The sequence below is a fragment of the Nelusetta ayraudi genome, unplaced genomic scaffold (genome assembly GCF_046127955.1).
Source record: "Nelusetta ayraudi isolate G7.1 ecotype Tasmania unplaced genomic scaffold, CSIRO-AGI_Nayr_v1 ptg000018l, whole genome shotgun sequence".
Taxonomy (NCBI): Eukaryota; Metazoa; Chordata; class Actinopteri; order Tetraodontiformes; family Monacanthidae; genus Nelusetta; species Nelusetta ayraudi.
In genome coordinates this window covers 4515392-4538466 of record NW_027466068.1, presented here as the reverse complement: position 1 = coordinate 4538466, position 23075 = coordinate 4515392, and the positions used below count along the sequence as shown (strand labels likewise).

At 45.3% G+C, this 23075-nt stretch overlaps 1 protein-coding gene across 1 annotated transcript; it reads left to right on the top strand.

The window, feature by feature from the left end:
• The first annotated feature begins 189 nt into the window (after window positions 1–189).
• limk2 (LIM domain kinase 2) lies at window positions 190–22412 on the top strand. The gene is made up of 16 exons (XM_076025989.1): window positions 190–457; window positions 705–816; window positions 8837–8972; window positions 14569–14678; window positions 15441–15626; window positions 16651–16756; window positions 17478–17692; window positions 17773–17962; window positions 18668–18754; window positions 18934–19065; window positions 19900–19956; window positions 20269–20334; window positions 20918–21092; window positions 21187–21242; window positions 21361–21518; window positions 22111–22412. The coding sequence occupies exons 1-16, from the start codon at window positions 442–444 to the stop codon at window positions 22328–22330; spliced, it is 2022 nt and encodes a 673-aa protein (XP_075882104.1). The 5' UTR covers window positions 190–441; the 3' UTR covers window positions 22331–22412.
• Window positions 22413–23075: the final 663 nt, after the last annotated feature.

The following is a 23075-nucleotide window of genomic DNA, read 5'->3' as shown; positions in this document are numbered from 1 at the left end:
ATTTTTCAACCGCCAATGTAAAAACCAAAGAAGAAAAATGGTCTCGTTGCAGTACACCGTTTGTGGCACTGGGTGGCGCCACTGTCGCTTCCCATTTGTGGTTTCCCCCCATGGTTTTCCCCCTCCTGCTTCCAGGTGCTGTCGCGGAGCGCTTCCGCTTCCCCGTGCAGGAATTTGTCGTACGCATGACGTCACTTTAAACTGGTCGGAGACGGCAGAGCGACTCTGTCCGGGGGCCGAGAGGCTGTTTTTTTGGCGGCGAACTAAAACTGGAGCCGTTTCGTCTCACTTTTCCTGCAGTAATTTCGGCGTGTTGACGACGTGGAGCGGCGAAGGTTTTGGAAGCGGAGCATCATCACAGCCTCCCCCGGCAAGCAGGCATGAACGCCCGGCGGTGAAAGAACCCGGGACCGAGAATCGACGACGCTTCACGCAAAGTAGATGGAGGAGCCGGGAGGTGAGCACCATCGTGTCCATCACGCAGCGCCCATAGCGCGAGTGATACGCGGTTGATGTTGATTTCTCGGAGCCGGCGCCCCCCCCACCACCACCACCCCGTCTTTTATTTTTCACGCTTTCTTTTGTTTGTGTTGCACTTTGAGTGTCGATGCTGCAACTTTGGTTTGAGTGTCCAGTTGAACCAGTCTAACCTATTTCCCTTGGAATGTCTGTTGCTGCTGCCTCGCTGCACCGCGTCCTCGCAGGTACAGACGGTGGTGGTGGTGGTGGTGGTCGCTGTGCGGGCTGCGGAGCGCCGATCCGGGACTCGTTCCACACCAAGGTGCTCCAGGATACCTGGCACAACGCCTGCCTTCAGTAAGTTAGCGTCCCGAGATTTTCAGAAGCAACCATGATAAATAAAAACATCCCGGCGGATGGTGCCGTGCCGTGTGTGTGTGTGTGTGTGTGTGTGTGTGTGTGTGTGTGTGTGTGTGTGTGTGTGTGTGTGTGTGTGTGTGTGTGTGTGTGTGTGTGTGTGTAGCCTTTTGCTCGAACTGGCGAGTGCATTCATTGTTTTCACGCAGTGTTGCCCCAACATGCTAGCTGCTCTGATCTGCTCCCTGATTGAGGCGCTTCACAAATGGCTGTGTGGACAGTCCCAGAAGCTTCTGTCTTGTGCATCAAACATTAGGCTCAGGCCTCTTCTTTAGCCACTGGTTTTGCTGTGTTACACAGAATAGAATTGAACGGCTTTATTAATACCACATTGGGGAAATTTGCGTAATTACAGCCAGAGGTGTCAAACACGTATTCTTGTACATCTTCTTTACCACATTAAAAGTACAGATACTTGTGTAAACTGGTACTCTGGTAAAAGTAAAAGTACTGATTCAACTAATTTACTCACGTAAAAGTAAGAAAATACAAGTTCTGAAATTTACTTAGGTAAAAAGTAACAATTAACTGCAATTAATAAAACAACACATGGCTGTTACATACATGTTTACACTTTTAATGACACTGACCAATGTTGTTTTCTACATTTTCTCTGTACTGAAAACATACTGAATAATGACTCTGAAGCCGAGGTACTCTAAAATAATCTCCCTCTAAAATGTCATCCACTTTTATATTTAACTACACAACAGCATGAATGTAATAGCTCAACTTCAAGCAACAACTATTATGATGTTAATAAGTGAAGTGAATAACAGAATTTATATATTTGAAGCAACTTTAAACACTTAAGTAACAAGCATGTTTTCCCAATTTCTACTCCAATAAGGAGTAGAAAGTACAGATATTTGTACAAATGTAGGGAGTAATGAAAAGTAAAAAAAAAAGTAGTAGTAGTAGTCGTCGGAAAAAGTAGTACAGATACCTGAAAAAGTACAGTAACAAAGTATTTGTATTTCGTTACTTCCCACCTCTTTTTACAGCAACAAAAAGTAATGCAAAGAGAAGGAAAAATTCTATTAAGTAAGAAGAAATTAAGAAATGAAAATATTTTAAGAGTAAGAGGGAAAACAAAATATTTACATATTATGAACAGTTCGATTATTTAGTTATTGACATAATACTGACAAAATGCTGCAGTTGGGATTGTCTCTGCTCACGCATGGACACTGGCGCAAGATCCAGGTTGCTACACGTCCATGGGACAGTGAAGTGGTCTTTCAGCAGCTATAAGTGGACTTTGTCCAGGCTCCGTGCCTCTGCTGGGGGCTGTTTAATGATCTGTGTCTCACAGGTCAGTGACCCCCGCGGTATGATTTCACTGTTGGCCGGTGAACCTGAGGCCGGATTGATGGCATCATGTGCAATGCCACAAAATGGCACTCACATGCGGGGAACAAATGGGTTATTCACCCCTTGGTTAGCATTCACAGGTAACATCCACTCCAGATGGGCCAACAGGATGAGATTTATGCCTCCCTAATGCTGTTTACCTGTCAAATCTCAACACGACACGAGGGCTGATTTCACTGTGCACACACACACACACACACACACACACACACACACACACACGTGATTTAATTTGCACACTGTGTCCCCTGAGGCGTGCGGTCACCGCTGACATAAGACGGTGGACAAACTCAGTTTGAACTTGGCGTTTCTTTCTCCTGCCACATCTAAAGTTACAATCTTCAGCTACGGAATGAATGGAACTGGTCCTTGTCACAAGTTTAAGTCGTTTCACAAGTTAAAGAAAGGGGCTGTTGCCTTCTTTGAGGCCATAGGTGTCAAACTCTGGCCCGCGGGCCAAATTTTTTAATTATATTTGGCCTACCAGGCAATACAAAATCACTACTAGAGTTGGCCTGCCGGTATTATACAGCACATGTAATGCGAATACTACAAATCACAGAATACTCTGCTGGTATTTTGGCGCGACAGGACATTCATTAAAGGATATTATTCCGACTTAATTGGTTTATTGTTCATATTTTATTTGTTTATTTTTAGATTTATTCTCTGCCCGTGGGAAAAAGGTTACTGTTGAAATTTAAATCAGAAGGCTGCAAATGAAAAAAGAGGCGTACAATTTTTATTTACATTTTATTCATTTTGATGAGTTTTTTTGCCTGTGTGAAATATTAAGTTATTTATTGTATCGTAATAAGCTTTGCTTGTTCCATATTCGGGTTGAAGCAAAACTTGTTTGGGTCCATGTAAAAATTCCACTGTCATATGCGGAGTAAAGTTATTTCTAATAAATATCAACGTTGGCCTGCGACTTTGTCCAAGTTTTAAATTTTGGCCCAGCGTGTATGTGAGTTTGACACCCCAGACCTAACGTGCCGAGAAACAGTCCAAGTGCCACGGTCAAAGTCCACTTGCAGGGGAAAATGTTTTGTGATAAACACTCAGCAGAAATTGATCCTCTGCCCTCTTGCACCGTTTATTGATTCTGCTTCTCGTGCGATAACTTGAGAATTGTTTAGGTTTGGGTAGCCAGACTCTTTTTTTTTTTTTACATGTACATTTTTCTACATATAGATTTTCCTGATGTATCTTCCCTTGCGAGACACAGATGAGATGACGGTTGACTGTCTTCTGTAAAAGAAACAACAACAACAAAAAAACTGTTTTTTTTTAAAAACAGATAGTTTTGACCTTAGGTACCTTAGGCAGTGTAATTCAAAAAGGACGGCTTACACTCATCCAGCCCATTTGTTGTTGTAGATTTGAGAGTCTTCCTGATAATAAGAGACTAAAAAAAACACACAAATATATCCATAAAACATCTCCACGCTCCGATTACCTGAATCTCTAACTGGGTTTCGTTGTGTTAGTTCTTCCAGGGAAATAATCAAAGGTTCACGCGTGGCCCTCCTTTGCGCTTCCTGCCACTCAGCCCTGCGTGCACCTCCACCTTGTCCCACATTTTTAAGAGCTGACGTCAAGCTTGTTCCAGTAAAGCTGGCACTGTTTTTTTAGCCCTATAGGTAACTGCTTGTTCCATTCTGCAGGGTTCCCACATTCCTAGACTACGATTCAGGGACGTGAGTCGACGGTCTCAGACGCCCTTTAAAGCAAAAACAACAGAAAAGCTGGAGGTTTCCCGTCCTGATGATAATTCACGAGAGGGAGAAACTTTGATCTTCCCTGGTGTGATAATCCAGCAATAAAACAGGAGAATATTGTGTGGAGGAATAAAAAAAAAAGATGAAGGCTGCCAACGCATTCTCAGAAACTTTCTTTCTTATGATTCTTTACTTTTACTTTTTTTAAAAAAATTATTGAAAACTTGGCCATAGTCTTATCTGAAGTTATAAAAAAAAAAAAATGCAAAGCTCCTTGTGGGGAGGTGAACGTTTGCAGAAACACACACACATGCGCACACACGCACGCGCAACCAGATTAGTTTGCATTTTAGTCTGACACCCCCTCCGCCCGCCCATCACCTCCCAGCTTTTACTGTCTCCGCAGCGCAACAAAGGAATTCACTCCAGCAGGAATGTGCCTTTAAGGAAGTGACCCATGTTTACGTTGCGGTGTTTGTGCAGGCTCGGCCTTGGCATTGTTCAATGGAGCGCCACCTGCGTGTGCCTCGCTCGCCATTACACCTAGAGGAAAAGTGAGGTGTTTTTATTTGACCTCTTGGGTGACTTTATGCACTCTCCTGAAACAATGGCCAGTGATTGTGCAGATAATCGACTATAGACGGACGCAGCGGCACTTCAGTGGACGTGGAGCGCTCCGCTTTGAAAGTCACATGTTGCTCCTCTTTCATGCGTGTCCATTAAATGTGATAACAGTTTGACATCCCATAATGAGACACAGATGCGTTTGCATTTGTAACATAAATACTATAAAGTTCTGTCCATTTCCCCTCTGTTGCCTGTTAGTCAGCCCTAAGAATCAAGTTAAAAGGAATACTTCTTTTACAAGCAACACATCACATCTAGTATCATGAACTCAATTTAACAGTGACGCTGCTCTTAAAAGTACATAAGTGTATCAAAGTTTTTTTTTTATGTTTGTACTATTGGCCTTAAAGGTAATTCCAATATTTTGGTCAAAACAAAACTGTAAAAGCAACATATAATTAAACTATACCCTAATGTGTTATATTTACAATATAAAAAACAGATAGCAAGATCAATAGCCCAACACTAAGTATGCAATATACAAATAATATCCAGGATTGTGCAAAAACAGGGAACTAAACTCCGACTGGCTTTCCTGAAGAGAAGAATGCGGAAGATGCGAACCGCCTCCTGGCTCTGTTTCCATTTCGATTCAAACTCATTTTTGTTGCTTTTCTTTGCCATCATACAAGAAAATCGCTGTCTCCTCCGCCGCCCGAGGAGCCCTGAGCAGCTCCGGTGAGCTGTCAAGTCGCTAGCCGCTTTAAATCAGAGAACAACAGGGCCGCTTCATCAGAACTCTTGGCTGTAATTAATGCTGTTAGCGAGGCTCCCGCTTCACTCGGTCACGTCCAGGGCCTCCCCCCCACGATCCCTCCCTTCCCCGACCCCCGCTCCTCTCCAAAAACTGACACGAACATGTGGTCTCGCCCCCTCTGCGCGACGGCTCCTTCTCAAGCGATGCCAGAACACGCTCAGAAATATGTGGAGTCTTTGCCAAAGTCAATAAGCCTGGATCAGCCTTACCTGTGTCGGCTGGAGGCAACAGCGATGCATGAAAACCCCTTAGTGGTGGGCCGCTGCCATAATGGGGTGGGGGGGGTGGGGGGGGGTGTTTAAAAATAAAACCTGCATTACTACTGCAATTGAATAAAAAAAAAGAATCGGGTGTACTTTATTGAGCTTAAATTGATAAACTGCGCTGTTGTAGCATTAAAAAGTAATACAAAAAATGAACTCAATCAATCTATATACAGCTAACATACAAGAGCAGATTTGCAAAAATGCTAATTTTGGATGGTTGTGCATGTCACAAAATGTCATTCCATTTTTGACTCAAGGGCTGTATTTTGTCCTCATTAAATATACACAATTGTTAGCAAAATGCTTTTTTTTTTTCCTTTGTATTTTCTTGGACTCACTTATTCTGAAAGTATGTTTCAGGAGAGCAACACCAGCATGTAACCCCTCAGCCGCCCTCATCAAGTGGGTAAAGAGCTGGGACAAAGCAGGCCTTGGCTAGTGTCAGGTCTTGATGGTGTTATTGCTGATGATGGTTTAACTGTACTGAAGTTGCGACTCTAAATTGTGGGTTGTTTTTTTTTTAATCTCTGGGTTGTTAAAAAAAAAAAAAAAACGGCATTCACAAAAATCGGTCTGTTGCGTTCAAATGCTAAAGTTCTGATACTGTTTCATTAGTGGTGTAAAGATAAACCGATTTAAATCGGTTATCGGTCTGTGACGTATGAGATCCGAGTGCATCGGTTGATGGAGCCCTGGATCGGTGAAGATCGGTAAAGTAAAAATAAGCTCTTGGGGTTAAATTGTCCATGTGTATTGAATCGCACTGAACCGAATTGGATCGAATCATACCAAATTATTAACTATTTTTTATGAATCGTCCCTGAATCGGATCGTAGCTTGTGAATCGAGATTTGAATCGGATCGTTTTGTTAGTGAAAGATTCACACCCCTATGTTTCATGCCTCTTGCACAACCTGAAGGATCTGCTTTTTGTTTTGTTTTTTTGTTTGGCTAATCCTGCAGCTGCAACGATGGAATGACGGATAATCTAAAACTAATCAAACTTTTTTCGCAGCCTGTACCTTCAAATTAGAAATATATGGACAATGGAGTTCCCCTTCAGACGTTCACCACTCACTTCATCTCCGGCACAGTAATCCATCCCTCCCTGTAACGCATTGCTATCAAATCACCACCGCTGCTTTTCTCTGTATAACCAGCGCAGCCAGTTCTGCGGCCCGCTCGTCGCCTGCAGATGCGTCTTGGGCTGCTTGCGGCTTTGGCATTATTCACATACTGTCGCTAAGTCACACCCAGAAATCGCCCGGCACTTTTGTCCCAATATTGCACACCCTCACCATTCACGTCAAAAGATCTTTGTATGGTTTTTCTCCTGGGTTTGAGGCACGAACGAACCAATGAATGAATGAAAACCAACGAACCTTGAATTATCTTTAGCACCTGGGATTGTGCAGCAGAGTGCTTGTAAGTGCACAAGACAAACCCCCCCCCCCTGAACACTATAGTGCAGCAGTAATGTAATGGCACACACTCGAGCCCGGGCACATCTCAGTGAGAGGTATTTACTGTGCACTCCAGAGTACATGTCGTCACGCCTCCGGCTAATGTTCCCTGAGAGCTCCGACTCCCAGCTTGCCCGCTGCTTCACCCACCGCCAGCCGTGTGGAATTCACACTGTGTGAAAGGAGCCTGACCCCGACGGTCCAAATTATCGGGGATGCACCAATAACGATGCTAGCATTGGATATCGGAAACGATACCGGGGCTCTTTGCACGCCGATAGGAGTTGTTATATGTGTGTGTGGGCTTTACACCATCACGATTTTTGTGCCGATCACCGATCAGTGAGTTTAAATAAACCGATCACCGATCCGATCACGTGAGGAGCAATATTTGAATGACTTGTTTATGTACACCCCTTGCCTTCTCACTTTCCGGACTATACGGACGAGCACTGTCTAAAGTTGTTTGCGTTAGCATCCGTTTCGGAGTTTGCTTTTCTTTTTCTTTCTCCGCGCTGCGTTTCTTGAACTCCACATGCTCCTCCGTGTGTATCTTTTCCAAGTGCCTGATTAAATTTGTCGTGTTGAAAATTTTTTGCCGACGTTCCCCCGCGAGGTACTGTAGCGTTGCATATATTGCAGATAGCTTGTGCTATGTCTGTTTCTCTCACTTTGAAAAACTTCCACACTCCCGACACGTTTGTTTGTGTCGCCCATGGATGTTGCTGTCGTGAAGATTCAAAGAAACTTTATTGTCCGTCACATAGCGACAGTACTCAAAACAGGAAGAGGCTCGAAGACGAAAATGAAGTTTTTTGAATCATGAGTCATTAGCTCTCGGATACAAACAAATAAACACGTCCATGCTGTGGAACTACTTTGGAGTAAATGAGACAGATTAAAAAAGTTTAAACACGACCATGACGTCATTGATCGGATCTGTGATTTATGACATGACGCCCGATCACGAACATTTAAAAAAATGCCAAATATCGGCCGATCCGATATAGCCGATATGATCGGTGTAAAGCCGATGTGTGTGTATGACAATTCTGTTTGTACCGCAGTGAAAGTAGTGGCAGTTGCTCCATTCTCTCAAACACTGGTGGAGTCTCAGGGCCCACATTTTTTCCTTTCTTCCATGAAGTCACGACCAAAATTTATTCCACAAAAATAAAAACGCTTGCCTGCTTTCGATCATATCCAGTGAATAAATTATGCAAATTATTGAATTGAATGGTGTGTCCTACAAAATAAAAGCCCAACGATATCTCTCTAAATATATATATTTTAAAGTCCTTTGAAGAAAAAAAAAATGGGAAACTTCCCCCAAGGCATGACCCAATCACAACAGCTCCGAGACCCACTTTTGGGTCGCGATCCACCAGTTGAGAAACACTGTTCTAGAGAAGCATGCTGAGGAATGTCCTTCAAATAACAGAACATCTGTGGGAAACATAAAAACAAATATAGAAGTCATTCTAAAATGTGTAATGGCCTTATTTAAGTACTCAGCATCAGTATCGGTGAGTACTTGCACTCTACTTGTTCTGTTAAAAAAAAAAAGTGGTATCGCTGCGTCCCTACAAATCCCCGCGCACACTTTGAAAACACTGTCAGCGAGTGCCTGTCTTGATGAGCGGCCAGGTTTTTCTAGTCCTGAAAGGATAAAAGAAGAACAATGAAAAGTGTTTGTCTTGTCTCGACTGGCAACACGTGACCGAGCCCCGGGGCCTGCCTTTGTCCTCTCAGGTGTTCGGTGTGCTGTGACCACCTGACCAACTGGTACTACGAGAAGGATGGGAAGCTGTACTGCCGTAAGCACTACTGGGAGAAGTTTGGGGAGCTTTGTCACGGCTGCTCTCTGCTCATGACGGGACCGGCCATGGTAAGCTTGCTTTTTGTTTCTTCAATCCGAACCCAGAGGCTAATCGGTGTCAAACTGACCTTTTTGTGATTAAACACACGCTCGTGAGTAACTCCCGCTCGCTGGTTTTCCATCTATGTGTGGCTTTTCAATTGGCTCGGAGATAAACCCTGTAATGCGATCAGACGTTTTAAATGCAGAACATGAGAAACATCTTGGCAGAAAACGTGAAGCAAGCCCATAGTTTTCTGAGTCGTTCTGTTGGGGGAAAAGTCGTGGTTTCGATATTTTTCAAAAAACCTCTGTTATGTAAAAGACTCAAAGTCGGGGCAACATCGACATTCTTTGCGTGACGGTAAATTTATTCCGGGAAAAAAAACGACGAGAGCACTTTGCTAAATTGTTTAAAGGTCCCATATGAAACTTATTTCAGGGTTTTTTTTTTCTATTTTTCATCCTGGGCTCTAGTGGAGCAGCCTGGCGAAACTGATGATGACCCACGAAACTCTGTAGACCTAAATTTGCACGTTTGGCTGCGGGTGTCGTCATTAACCTGAGAGAGGGATCAGTGAGACCAGCAGCAGAAACCAGTTTTTTTTTTTTTAAAGTGTCTCGTGCAGTTGGTGGTATGCAGAGGCTCGTTATATAATCATAACAGCCAATGGATTTACTGAACTTTGCTTTACATTTATCAAACACAAAGATAGATAGATAGATTTGATATTATGTATATTATATTTTACATATGCAGCATTTTCCCTGCACTCTGCGTAATATTTGAAATAAAACTAAGAAAGGTTTTTTGCTGACTAATTGGTCTCTTCCATTTGTGACATCACAAAGAGTACATTTTAGCAATTGCATGTTTGTGGCGCATCCAAGGGGAGAGCAGGATGAATGGACGGACTGTCCCCGGTTCTTGGGAGACGTGCGTATTGTGTCTAGGAATCACTGGTGAAGGCAGTTTTGTGCCACGCGGGGACCTTGAACTCCTCCTCGCTCGCTGACGAGCAGAACGCTCTCTGGCACCACTCGCTCCCCATTTATTCGATCTAAACTCGTACAATTTTCTTCTATTAAAACCAGACTGCTGGCCCGGCTGTATTCATTGTTTCTTCGTTGGGCTTCGGTGTTGCAGGAGGACTCTGCGCGCGTGGAAGCCCGGCACTGGGTCGGTGCCGCTGGGATGCTAGTTCGCTATAGGAGTTCTGCCGGGCTTAGAAAAGTCTTGCTTTTCCAGAAAAATCTCCCAACAATTTCCTCCCCTACTTAAATAATACCAGAATGCCCACAGAGCGTGTCATTGCTCGCCGTGTTTCACTGCCTCCATACTCCAGGTTGATACTCGCAGGGCAGGAGGAGCCGTGAGATGTTTCTGCGGTCGCATTACATTCACAGATGAGTGATACTTTACGTTCTGGCAGCCACTTGCGAAGCCTCCCCACCATCCAACCACCTTCCCTCTTGCCTCAGCCCCCCGGAGGCCCCGCGGCCCTGCGTCTGTGCACAGACCTTCTCCACGGTTCACTTCACCAGAACATCTAGTGGGGAGACGACAGGAACATGAGGTGGTTTTTCGGGGGCCGGCATGTTCAGTCCTCTGTGGTGAGAGTCGGCTCTGCAATCACCGCCGCCCGCAGCTCCAAACTTGTTGTCATAGCAATAACATTTCATTTTCAAAAGTAAGGAAAACACCTCTTTCACAAAATCAAAGCGCTAATAAGCGAGTAAAGCGCTCTGGGTTGCGCGCTGTCGGTCGGCGGGCTGGATGAGATTTATACACTGGCGGGCCATCGGGAACCAGCAAGGCTTCTCTTCTGGGAGAAACATACTCAGAAAAAGTTACGTTTTCCCCATAAATACGACAATGACGTTACTCTCATAGTCTGTTTTCTTCTTGCATATTATACACTTCGTTTTGTTGCTTCCATTGTCGTATATTACGGTATTATGGTTCTTATCCAATCATATTTCAGCTAGCTTGCGTTGTCTGGTTTCACGAAATCTTCCTGAGGCCTTCAGAGTCGAAATCGCAGGCTTCTGTTCGCTGTAAGTAAACAGACTTCAGTCAGTTGCGATAGCCAATCAGATCCCAAGTCTGCAACACGAGGGCCAGCTAGCTGGTGAGAGCTATACAGACTTAACTAACCCCGGAGATCCAATGGCTGAGGGAGGAGTTGAAGGTAAATTACCTGGCGAGTTATTGTATAATTGTTTTGCTGTTGCATACTATCTAAAAGAAATGCAAATAATTTGTTTCCTTTTTATTTTTATTGAACACGGCAACAATGCAGTGTACTGGACAAACTTAAGCTCACCTAGCAGTACTTTTGCTGGACTTATTAAAACATTGTTGACTAATGTCTTAAAATCACAATTTCTTTTTGAGTGGAAGGGTTAAGTTGGGGCAACTAGACAAATTCAGTTGCCCCTACTTAACCCTTCTACTTTACAACGACCTGGATGACTGAGAACCTTCACATGACATTTCTTTTTGAGGTTTAACAAAAAGAAGAAGTCCTCCGTCGCTACACAACGATGTACACAAGTAACGTGAAGCCAGCACCGCCGGTCCGGCTGACAAACATCATAAAGTAAAGAAAATAAATGTTACGCAACAACAATGTCAATAATCCATAAAAAAGTCTTAAACTAAGACAATAAAATGGTTTCGTAATATTTATATCTTTCTTAACTAAGAAAATACTTCCATTTGTAGCTCGCTTTTACATCGCCATCTTTTTCGAAGATGTCTCGGCGAAAATACGCAATGCCTTCTGGGTAGCCCTTACTGCCAAGGGTGGTGCCGGAGAATCTCAATATTGAGGGCGATACAGCCCTTAAACTCGTCCCTCAACTTGACGTTCTTAGAATCAGGACAGCACTTGCACTTCGCGGGAGCGTGCATTTTTGAGATTGAGGGTTGAGATTGAGGGTTAAGGGAGGAATTGGAATTCACCCTAAGAGAAGAGCAAAGAGGAACGTTGAAGGTTTTTCTCTTCTCACGACTGCCCTCGGTGTGAGTTTAGTAATGAATGCCGCAGATGTTGGCTCGCCAGAATTGGGTGCTGCTCTCCAACACCCAATATGAAGCACTTTGCCGACGGGTCTTTGCGTATTTGATCATAATCAGCACCTTGTTCACGAGTTGGATATGTATTCACTCTGGAGCATGAAGTAACTACCAGCAGATCATACTATAGTAGTGGTTGCACTACTACTACCACTACTACTACTACTACTACTTCCATTGTAAGAAGCTTATGGCGCTCAACTATCCAGTAGCTAGTTTTGCCAATGTTGCAGCATGTTCTACCTCAAGCTTTAAGCTGTGTGTATGTGAGTGGCGCAACAGTTCAGCAGAATCTGTTTGTTTAGCTCCCGATTCACCATTATCTGAAACATGACTTTCTGCTTCCCGTTGCTGATTCATGTGACAGACCAACGCAGTAACGTACATTTCTCCAGAATCTCCCACATTCTCCAAGAGAGATTCATTTGAGCCAATCACAAACAAGAGCAAACGTCGGCCGGCGTCCGTTTGCCCGTCGTCAGGTTGGAAACATGAAATTCAGGCGGCAGAAGCTCCTGCCGGTCACAACCAGGGTCACTGGTCTGACATCAAAGTGAGTCAGACTGACATGGTTTTGTTTTTGGTTTTTTTCCCTCTTTGCCACCAAGGGACGCACACAATGGTCGCCTCTATTTAGTATTGGCATCTCGCTTCACTGGCCCAGCGGAGCCGAGTGTTTCTGGCAGAGCCGGCCTGACGCCACAGCCAGAGAGGAGCTGCTGCTGCTGCTGCTGCTGCTGCTGCTGCTACTACTGCTGCTACTATGACTGCTACTTCTGCTGTTGCTGCTGCTGCTACTACGACTGCTACTACGACTGCTACTACTACTGCTACTACTACTGCTACTGCTACTACGACTGCTACTACTTCTGCTACTACTACTGCTACTGCTACTACGACTACTACTAGTTCTGCTACTGCTACTACGACTACTACTAGTTCTGCTACTACTACTGCTACTGCTACTACGACGGCTACTACTTATGCTACTGCTACTACGACTGCTACTACGACTGCTACTGCTACTACTTATGCGACTGCTACTACGACTGCTACTACTTATGCTACTGCTACTACTTCTGCTACTGCTACTACTACTGCTACTGCTACTACTTATGCTCCTACTACTGCTACTACTTATGCTACTACTACTGCTACTACAACTGCTACTACTTCTGCTACTGTTACTGTTACTGCTACTGCTACTACTTATGCTACTACTACTGCTACTGCTACTGCTACTACGAATGCTACTTCTGCTGCTGCTGCTGCTGCTTGTTGTTGTGGAAGCGTGAGGCAGGTTGTCGTTCTGTTCCAGCCTGCAGGGCAGGGCAGGGCTTCACAGACAGACAGACAGAGACTAGATATGTCACAATCACTCGACATGACGCTGATCCCTCGGTGAGAGCAGTTCTTTGGAACGCTTCTCGGTGACGACTCTGAGTCAGAGCTGTGGTTAACGTGGGAAAGAAAACAAAACAAATGGGACTGATTCATATCTTCAATGTGGATTGGAGGTGCTGAGAACCAGACTGTGGTTGGAAGCGGAGCCACGCTGCGCTAATTGTCTAAATTTAATTCAAAGCCAAAAAAAACATGTGCAAATTAATTCTGAAAGACGCTGAGGGATGATGCTCATACACTTAAAAAAAACTTTATACATATATATATATATACATATTTGTGTGTGTGTGTGTATTTTTTTTTGGTTGCTTTTTCAACCAGGCAAGTGCAGCAAACCCCAGAGAATATGGCCTGTTTCTAGTTTATCCGTTTACCTGCGGAATTTTCCAAACAGCTGTTTTTAGAGCATTCCGCAACTTCTCCTCCACTCCTCTGATGTCCTGACCATGAAGGTCCATGAAGATGACCTGGATGACTGAGAACCTTCACAGATGCATCTTTTCACTGGGAGTCAAAGCGAACCTCGTGCTTGTAAAGTATTTTCCCCTGTTGGCTTTATTCTCCACATCATTCATATGCAAACAGTCCCCCCCACCCCCGATCTTCCTCTTACATGCTGCCAAGGCCTGGACTCGGCACCTCTTGGTTGCAACAGATTTGTACAGTAGTTATATAGGCACTTGTTTTGCCAAAGGACAAGCGAGCGAACGCATGATCTCATCTCGCATGCTAGCAAGAAAATGTACAGACACACACATACAACAAAGCCTGTTGAAATGGGAGTGTGACATAAGCCTGGGGAAGGAAAGCGGGTGAGTCAGTGCTAATGAGAGGGTGAGCACGCGAGCCGCCTTCAAGGGGCTCCGGGCGAGAACGTCGGCAGGGACGAGCGGTTCGGACCCGAGGCTGACGTCACTGCCAACTCCAGACAGTGCCAGAGTGAAGCAGGTGTTCGGGTTTGTGACGCGGCGACAGGAGGGGGAGGTGGTGGTGGAGGAGGAGGAGGAGGAGGAGGAGGAGGAAGGGATAGAGGAGTCGGCGAGAGGCGCCGCAGTCGATGCTTGTCTGCGAGGAGCGACGCACGCAGCGACACCAGCGTGTCCTCTGAGGGTCTTTCTGCTCTGCTTTGCTCTGCTGCAGGTGGCCGGTGAACACAAGTATCACCCCGAGTGCTTTGTGTGTCTGAGCTGCAAGGTGGTGATCGAGGACCGGGACACCTACGCCCTGGTGGAGCGATCCAAGCTGTACTGGTAAGGCGCCTGCACAGGTCACTGGACCTACTGGTTGGGCTGGAGGCTACTGGTCCAACTGTTGGGTTTGTTTATTTTTTAGAGTCCTAATGGTAGTATCTTCATTTCAATAATAAAGTAAAGAGAGAAAGAAAAAAAATCTGTGTGTGTGTGTGTGTATAAATGTGTGTGTGTGTATATATGTATACATACATATACATATATATAGATGTGTATGTGTATGTATACAGTATAGTATATGTGTGTGTATGTGTGTATATGTATATATACTGTACATAATACAATTAAAATGAATTAATTAATAATTACATTTAAAAAAGCATTAGAAAGTACTGAACACATTAAAAAACACACACACACACACACACACACACACACACACACACACACACACACACCTGAGCCACATCAGTGTCATATAGTTGCTGTTTTTACTTGGACAACAACACAACAAACAAATGACAATCTCAATTTGACTAGTGAATGCCAGGGAGCTGCTGGATATTCATCAGTCAGTCTAGACGACGATGATGATATTTGTATTATTATGTATTATAAAAGCTGCGTCAAGCGGTTAGAAGCTGAGTTGTGTTTGTTGTTGTTGTTGTTGTCGCTCGTCGTCGTGGATTCAGCCGAACTCCGACTCACTTGGCCATCAATCACGGCGCCCCCTAGGCTCGTCCACAAACATGCAGTGACTCGTCACTCTCTCGTTCTCTTTCTCTTTCTCTCTCTCTCTCTCTGTCTCTCTCTCCTCCCCAGTGGGAAGTGCTACAAGCAGGTGGTCCTCACGCCCATGTTGGAGAAGCGCTCGCACGAGTCGGTGCTGGCCGCGCTGCCTCACACCGTGGCCCTGATCTCCATGCCCTCCGCCGCCAACGGCCAGCGGGGCCTGTCGGTGGCCGTGCTGAGGGACAGCAGCGGCTCAGCCAGCGTCCAGGTCAAGGAGTGAGTTGAACCGCCTCACCGCACACAGCTGACTTCTCATTTTCCTCCTCTGGCTCCTGTTTGTTAGAATAGAATAGAACGCCTTATCAGTCCCGCATTGGGGAAACTTGCATAATTCCAGCAAAAGAATGAAAATTGTATTAAATATAGCGAAATAAAGAAATACACTAAACTATTTATAGTAGAGCACGAAAGGAAAGCAAGATATTTACATCATATGCACAGACAGTTTGATTATTTTACAAGCTATCTACTCATTGACATTCAAAGAAGTCTTTTATGGCACCTTTATGAAATGTAAGGTTGATGAGATGATTTTTATTGGGTGCCGTTGTACAGCCTGGAGGCTGCAGGGAGAAGTGACCTGCGGTAGCAGCTGCTTCTTGCACTGAGGCTGCAGCAGTCTGGAGCTGAAGGAGCTGCTCAGGATCTCCAACACTGTTAGATTTAGATTCACTTGACTCTCTCTTGTAATTACTGTACAGTTTATTTTTTGTATAATTGTTAGTGCTGCAACAGTATAGTTGGATATTAGTCGTGCAATCGGTATTCATAACATAATAAGCGCAAGATGTTGCTCTCATATTTAGCCCTCTGTCTAGTCTACAGCCTCCTGCAAAAAAAAATGCACGTGCAGTGTGTAGGTGCTTTTTGTTTTGTTACCTTGATGTTAAAAGTGGTGCTGGTGATGTTAGACTGGTGCGTTGTTGAGGCCGTGAGGAGCCGGCAGCACCTGGCTGGGGTGGGTCTGGTCTGTATCAGCCCCCTTTGTGACATCGCAAAGGGCTGATTTCCCATGCTAAAAAGTGATGTAAGCAAAGGATGGACCCACACACAATTGTTAGTGGAGGGAAAAAAAAACAACGTGAATTTTGAAAGGTATGGGTTCTTTAAGAGGATTGTACGGTATGATCGTTTAACAGTCCAGGGTTTTTTTTATTTTTGGCTGTTTGTTTTGTTAAATGACATTTTTCTCTTAAGCTGTTGGTGCTAAAATATCAACGTTTCCTCTGTGTGGCTGCAGAGTCAGAGGGATGCTCATCAGCCCAGAGGTGCGAAACGCCATCCACGTGGGAGACAGGATCCTGGAGATCAACGGCCTTCCAGTTGGGTCCATGATGGAGGAGGAGGTATCATTATCATTATTATTATTCATTCATTCATTCATTCATTCATGCATCTTCCATACCCGCTTATTCCTATTCAGGGTCACGGGGGTCTGCTGGAGCCTCTCCCAGCTGTCTTAGGGCGAAGGCAGGGTGACACCCTGGACAAGTCGCCAGTTCATCGCAGGGCATTTAGGGCATTATTATTATTATCATCATTATTTTTATTATTATTATTATCATCACTATTATTGTTAATACTATTATTGTAATTGCTACTTGGTGTGCCAATCAGGGGCGGAGTCCATTAAGTATAATATGGAACGGCTTTGTTTGTCCTCGCTGGTAAACAAATGTAGCATTTCTTTTTCTTTCTTTTACATTCCTGCCATTCCCCCCGTCATTCATACGTTATACAGCAGGGAGTGGAAGAATATGTGCTTAGATACTCATTCCAACAATAGTCTGGCATCAGCCTCCTTTCACGTCAACTCCATCACTATTCACTGCTCCCATTTATTGATGTATTTATTTTTCTAATGGTTTTTAAATCCATGTTCCACCTCCTGTTTCCCATATAACTCATTGCTGCTGTATTTAACATCTCAGCAGTTAATCTATCTTGGGTCTAACTGCTCGAGGCAGGTTTTTTTTTTTTTTATTATCATTCTTTTGCTGTTGCTTCACAATACGTCGCTCGCTAACAAGAGGTTGACGGCAATTTTGTTTTTTTCTGGCTTCTCAGGTGGACGACCTGATCCACTGCACCAGCCACACTCTGCAGCTGCTCATAGAGTACGACCCCGTCAGGCAGTGTATGGACGGCCTGCGGCTGAGCTCGCCCAGAACCCAGCTGGGGGTCCCCGCTACCTCCCGCATGCGCCTCTCCTCTCCGTCCAATGCCGTCCTGGAGCGAACCGAAGTGGCGGACGACAGCACTCTGAAGAGGAGGTCTTTAAGGTACAGCGGAGCCTTTCCCTTGTCTCCGCCCGCACCCCTTCCCCTTCCCTCGAGTCGCTGACATTGTTTTCCCCGCTCAGACGCAGCAACAGCATCTGCAAGTCGCCCAGCCCCAACTCCAACTCCAAAGAGATGCCGTTGATCTCGCGGGACATCGGACGCTCCGAGTCCCTGCGCTCGCCCAGCAGCTGCTCTCACCGCATCTTCCGCCCGTGTGACCTCATCCACGGAGAAGTCTTGGGAAAAGGTTTCTTCGGCCAGGCCATCAAGGTGAGCGCCAACCCACACACACACACACACACACACACACACATAAATTGGTCAAGCACCACAGTATAACGATCAGGTAGATCGACGGACCGGAAATTGTAATGTAAAGCTGTGAAAAAAATCACTTTGAATGCCCTCACTCTCCTACAAAAAAAAATGAAACACAGCAGGACCAGGGAAGTCCGATATTATCGGCCTCCCGTTATTATCGGCTGATAAAGGCATTAAAAATTTATATCGGAAAATATCGGTATTGGGAAAGAATATTATAAAAATATGACTTTTTTAAAATTTAGTAGTCATGCCAAAGAATGAACTCCTCAAATTTCCTGGTATTACTAAATAGTAAATAACAATACTTTACTTTACCTGTCTATACTACGCTTGATGATGTCATCAAACTGTATCAAAGCATAACAGCAACCTTGAAACTGTTACATTTATCATTATCTATGCATCCAGCGGAACATCACAACACAAATCAGCCATAATGTGTTAATTCCACGACCGCATATATCGGTATCGGTTGATATCGTTTGATCTCGGTATCGGAAATTAGGAGTTGGGCAATATCGGGATATCAGATATCAGCTATCGGACATCACTATGCAGGACCATCGCTGGGTGGTTCATTGCTCCTGCCCTGGTGATGTTTCTCGTTTACTCACCAAAGAAAACAAAAACCTTGTGGTTGTGTGTGAACAGGTGACCCACAAAGCCACGGGAGAGGTGATGGTGATGAAGGAGCTCATCCGCTGCGACGAGGAGACCCAGAAAACCTTCCTGAAGGAGGTGCGTGGTGGGCAGCAACCTTTGCTGGGAGGTGGCGTCGGCTCACTCATGTCCGACTTCCAGTTTAACGTTTCCCTGCTCTTTTTCTCTCTCTCTCTCTCTCTCTCTCTCTCTCTCTCTCTCTCCCTCTCTCTCTCTCTCTCTCTCTCTTTCTCGTGCGTTTTTCCACGTGGCTGAAGGTCAAGGTCATGCGATGCCTGGACCACCCCCACGTGCTGAGGTTCATCGGCGTGCTCTACAAGGACAAGAGGCTCAACCTGATCACCGAGTTCATCGAGGGGGGCACACTGAAGGACTTCATCCGAGATACCGTGAGTTGAGAGCTGCTGATCCCTCTACACCGTAGCAGCAGCAGCAGCAGCAGCACAAACACAGGCCTTCAGTGGTCACAGAAAAGAGCCCTGTGCCGTGTGGGAGGAGGGCTGACCTGGAATGAACTCTGCACTGATAAGTGGGCTCTGGGACCGGTGGTGGGCCGGCTGGCATGTCATCTGGCCTGAAAACCAAAAAAAAGAAAAACGCAGAATGAGAAAACTTTTGTAAGTGTTCCCAGGTGAAGCTCAAGTCCTCCCCTCCGCCAAGTGGCCACGGCAGGCCACTGCAGCAAAGGCCTCAGGAGGCAAACTGAATTAAATTAAATTTAAAACCTTTATTGTCATTATGCTTTTCAGAGCAACGAGATTCAGAGTGCAACTCCACTGGGCACAAAAAAAGTACACAGTGAAATACAATCATTTGAAACGCAACAGTTTAAAATGCAGCATTTAAAGTGCAGAGCCTCCAGGTGCTCATGTGCAATCGGGCGGCAGGGAAAAAAAGCTGTTTGTGAGTCTGGAGGTTCTGGACTTGATGGACCTAATGCCTGCCAGAAGGTAACAGTTCCAACAAATGATGACTGGGGTGTTTAATGTCCTTAATTATGTTTTTGGCTCTTGAGAGAATGCAGCTGTTTTCAATGTCTGGCAGGGATGGCGGGGGTTCTAATGGCTCTTTTTTGTCTACAAATGTCTACAGCTTATGTGTCTTTTTAGAATCTACGTTTTCATTTGTGCCAGATTGTGCCAAACATTAAAAAAAAAAAAAAAAATCAGCGTCTGAAGTAGCTTCTTCTCTCTCTCTTGTGTGTCTCTCTCCTCACTAACTAGGACCCGTTTCCATGGGATCAGAGGGTCAGCTTTGCCCGAAGCATCGCCTCCGGCATGGTGAGCTGCTCTCAACGACATCAAAGGATCTGCTACTCAACTCTTAAGCTGCTAGTTTATTATCAACACACAAGGCTTGTGGAATGACCCTAAACAGCAGAGAGGAAAGGATTCGGGCTGACTGTCTGTGAAAATATTTTGGTGTGTTTTTTTAAATTGATGAGTCATGCGAGCAGCAGCTGGTTTGCCGAGACGGTGCAGCTTCATCTGCAGAGATTCATCGAGCGCTGACGTCAAGAGGAAAGACGCGAGGAATGAGAGATGATGTGATAGATGAATCGTTATGACTCTTGATTTCCCCCCCCCTCCCAGGCCTACCTGCACTCAATGAGCATCATACACAGAGACCTTAACTCTCACAACTGCCTGGTCAAACTGGTAGGTGGCGCCACGCTTGATACAATGTGACATTAAGTCCTGCTTTGATTGCTTTGAACCACTTTAAAGGTCCAGTGTGTAATATTTGGGGATTTTGAAGAAGAAACGGTGACATCAAGTGGTTACGTTTTAGATTGCAGCCTCCCTCTCCTGAGTTTGCCAGTGAACTACGGTGGCCTGCGCACCCAAACATGGATACCTTGTCCAACTTCTTTTTCTTTATTTGAAGACATGAGCAGTCACCTTAAATATGAAACACACTATCAGACAGCTGGATTGTCCACACCAGGCTTCCTTAGAAATATAGTGGTGCAAGATGGCAACTAACTGGGAGCAAGACCCTTATTGATCTATGTATATTCTTATATATATTTGAGAGCTGGTCAAAGGGTAGGAAAACCAAATGACTTTATGTGTACTGCGATTATATACTTTTATTAATGTATTTATGGGCAGTATATTAAGCTTTTACCAATTTAAAAATCATAAAACAAGCCAAATATGACACACTGGACCTTCAAAAAAATCAATGTGTTCAATTCCTCATCAGGATTCAAGTCTTCTTTTTTTCTCCCCTCAACAGGACAACACTGTGGTGGTAGCAGACTTTGGACTGTCCCGACTTGTAGTCGAGGACAAAGTGAAGCCGCCCCCCGAGAAACCGTCCAATAAGAAGCGGGTGTTCAGGCGGGTGGACAGAAAGAAGCGCTACACTGTGGTGGGAAGCCCCTACTGGATGGCTCCGGAGATGCTTCATGGTGAGGAACAGATTGGAAAACAAAAAGGGTGGTGGGGGGGGGGGGGGGCAAGACTGTTGACGGGGTTTACTGAGTGCCTTTTGGATGTTTCTAGGCAAGCGCTACGACGAGAAGGTCGACATTTTCTCCTTTGGAATCGTCCTCTGTGAGGTGAGAGCACACGGCCACCCCGTCGGAACGTCTCTGACTCATCAGTGGCTCCTGAGTGGAGTCGCCACCGTCGTCCGTGTCATTACCAACCGCCCTCCGTCCCTCTTTGCCCTCACAGATCATCGGGAAAGTTTACGCCGACCCCGAGTGCCTCCCCAGGAATCAGAGCTTTGGGCTGAACGTGGGCAAGTTTGTGGAGAAGTTCCTGCCGGACGACTGTCCGTCACCCTTCTTCCCACTGGCGGTGGCCTGCTGCGACCTCTCGCCAGACAGCCGGTGAGCAAGGCATTGCCATCACTGCCCCCTGCCGCTGCATCGGGAGCCGCTGGCTCAACTTATCAACATTACGATAAAGGAAGGAATGCCCACTCTTCGGGTCAGGCAGGCAAATATTAGGGAATCTGTGGAATCAGTGTGTGTGAGGAGGAAAGAAAACCTACAAGATCATTTTTTAAAGGTCCAGTGTGTAAAATAATTTAGGAAGCCCGTCTTACTGCGCGTTTCAGATTTAGGTAAGAAATGGTGGCACAAGATGGCAGCTAACTAGGAGCCCTAGCAAGACCCTTATTGCTGTGTGTATATTCTTATATACAGTATATATGAGAACCATTCTAAGGGACGGAAAACCAAATTGGCATCATTGTACTGCGAGTATACACATTTATTAATGTATTTATGGACAGTATGTTAAGCTTTTACCAATATAAATGTAATAAATCAAGCAAAATTTTACACACTGGACCTTTAAATGCCAACTCAGAAAGCAAGTGGCTTGTTTTTTTGTTTTCTTTTGTGTTTTTTGTCTGTTCCCATTTTGTCCTCGGCCTCGTCAGTCCTGTTCTAACCGCCCGACGCTCTCCTCCCTCAGTCCTCCCTTCCAGAAGTTGGAGGACTGGTTTGGAGCTCTCTCCCTCAACCAGGAGCTGGGGATCCCTCTGCCGGCCGAGCTGGACGAGCTGCATCACAGCCTGAGTGAACTCCACTGGCCCAAAGACTCCTCCCCATCCCCCTGCCAGAGCCCGGAGCCGGGGACGGACTCGACGGCGGCCTCCCCAGACCAGTCTCCCATGACGACCGGGGACTCGTAGCTGAGCCGCCGAGCCCTGGGAACTGCTGCCTAACTGGATCACCTGAGGGAGGCGCACTCGCTCTGAGTTAGACTCCCGACGTCCTGATTAAAGTGTGTCAGTAAAGTGAAAGGAGCATCATTTAAAAAAAATATATATATATATATATGTCCCTTTTTTGAGACATGTATATATGTAGCAATGTGTCATTGTAAATAAGGTCAATGTGGAAGTTTTCCCTGCAGAAAGAGGAGCCTTGTTACAAGGTGCAGCGTGTTGCACCGGCACCAGGTTTGTTTTTCTGGTTCTCATGTCGTCGTTTGCTACGTGTGGAATGTGCATATCTGTGGTCGCCCGCCTCACCGCTCCACCGCTCCGGCGACGACAACACAGAATGACGGTCTGAACACTTTGACAAGCTACACACACACACACACACACACACACACAAAAACAAATTGGCCATGATGGCAGTAGAAGCAGAAAACACTCACTGACCCAAAATAGTTTCACTCTGAGATTTGAGCTGAGATGATGGTGTTTTTGTTTTTGTTTTTGTTTTTTCCCCTCAGAGCACGCTGGGTAAAATGTCTTACAGAATCAAATGCGGTTGTACTTTGTAGTCTAATGATTTACATTTATACGATGAACTAAAAGTGTTTGGATTTGTCTGCGACGCCAATGTCTTGGTTGTGTATAAAAACCTGCTGCCTAGTTTAACAGAGACAAGCTCTCAAACACTAACTGTCCACTTGAAAATGTAGCA

Bases quoted from the DNA above. Each gene is read 5' to 3' on its own strand.
- limk2 (XM_076025989.1), top strand. The intron at 17,963-18,667 runs GTGAGCGCCAAC...GTGTGTGAACAG, and splicing joins TCTTCGGCCAGGCCATCAAG to GTGACCCACAAAGCCACGGG. The intron at 21,093-21,186 runs GTGAGGAACAGA...GGATGTTTCTAG, and splicing joins GGCTCCGGAGATGCTTCATG to GCAAGCGCTACGACGAGAAG.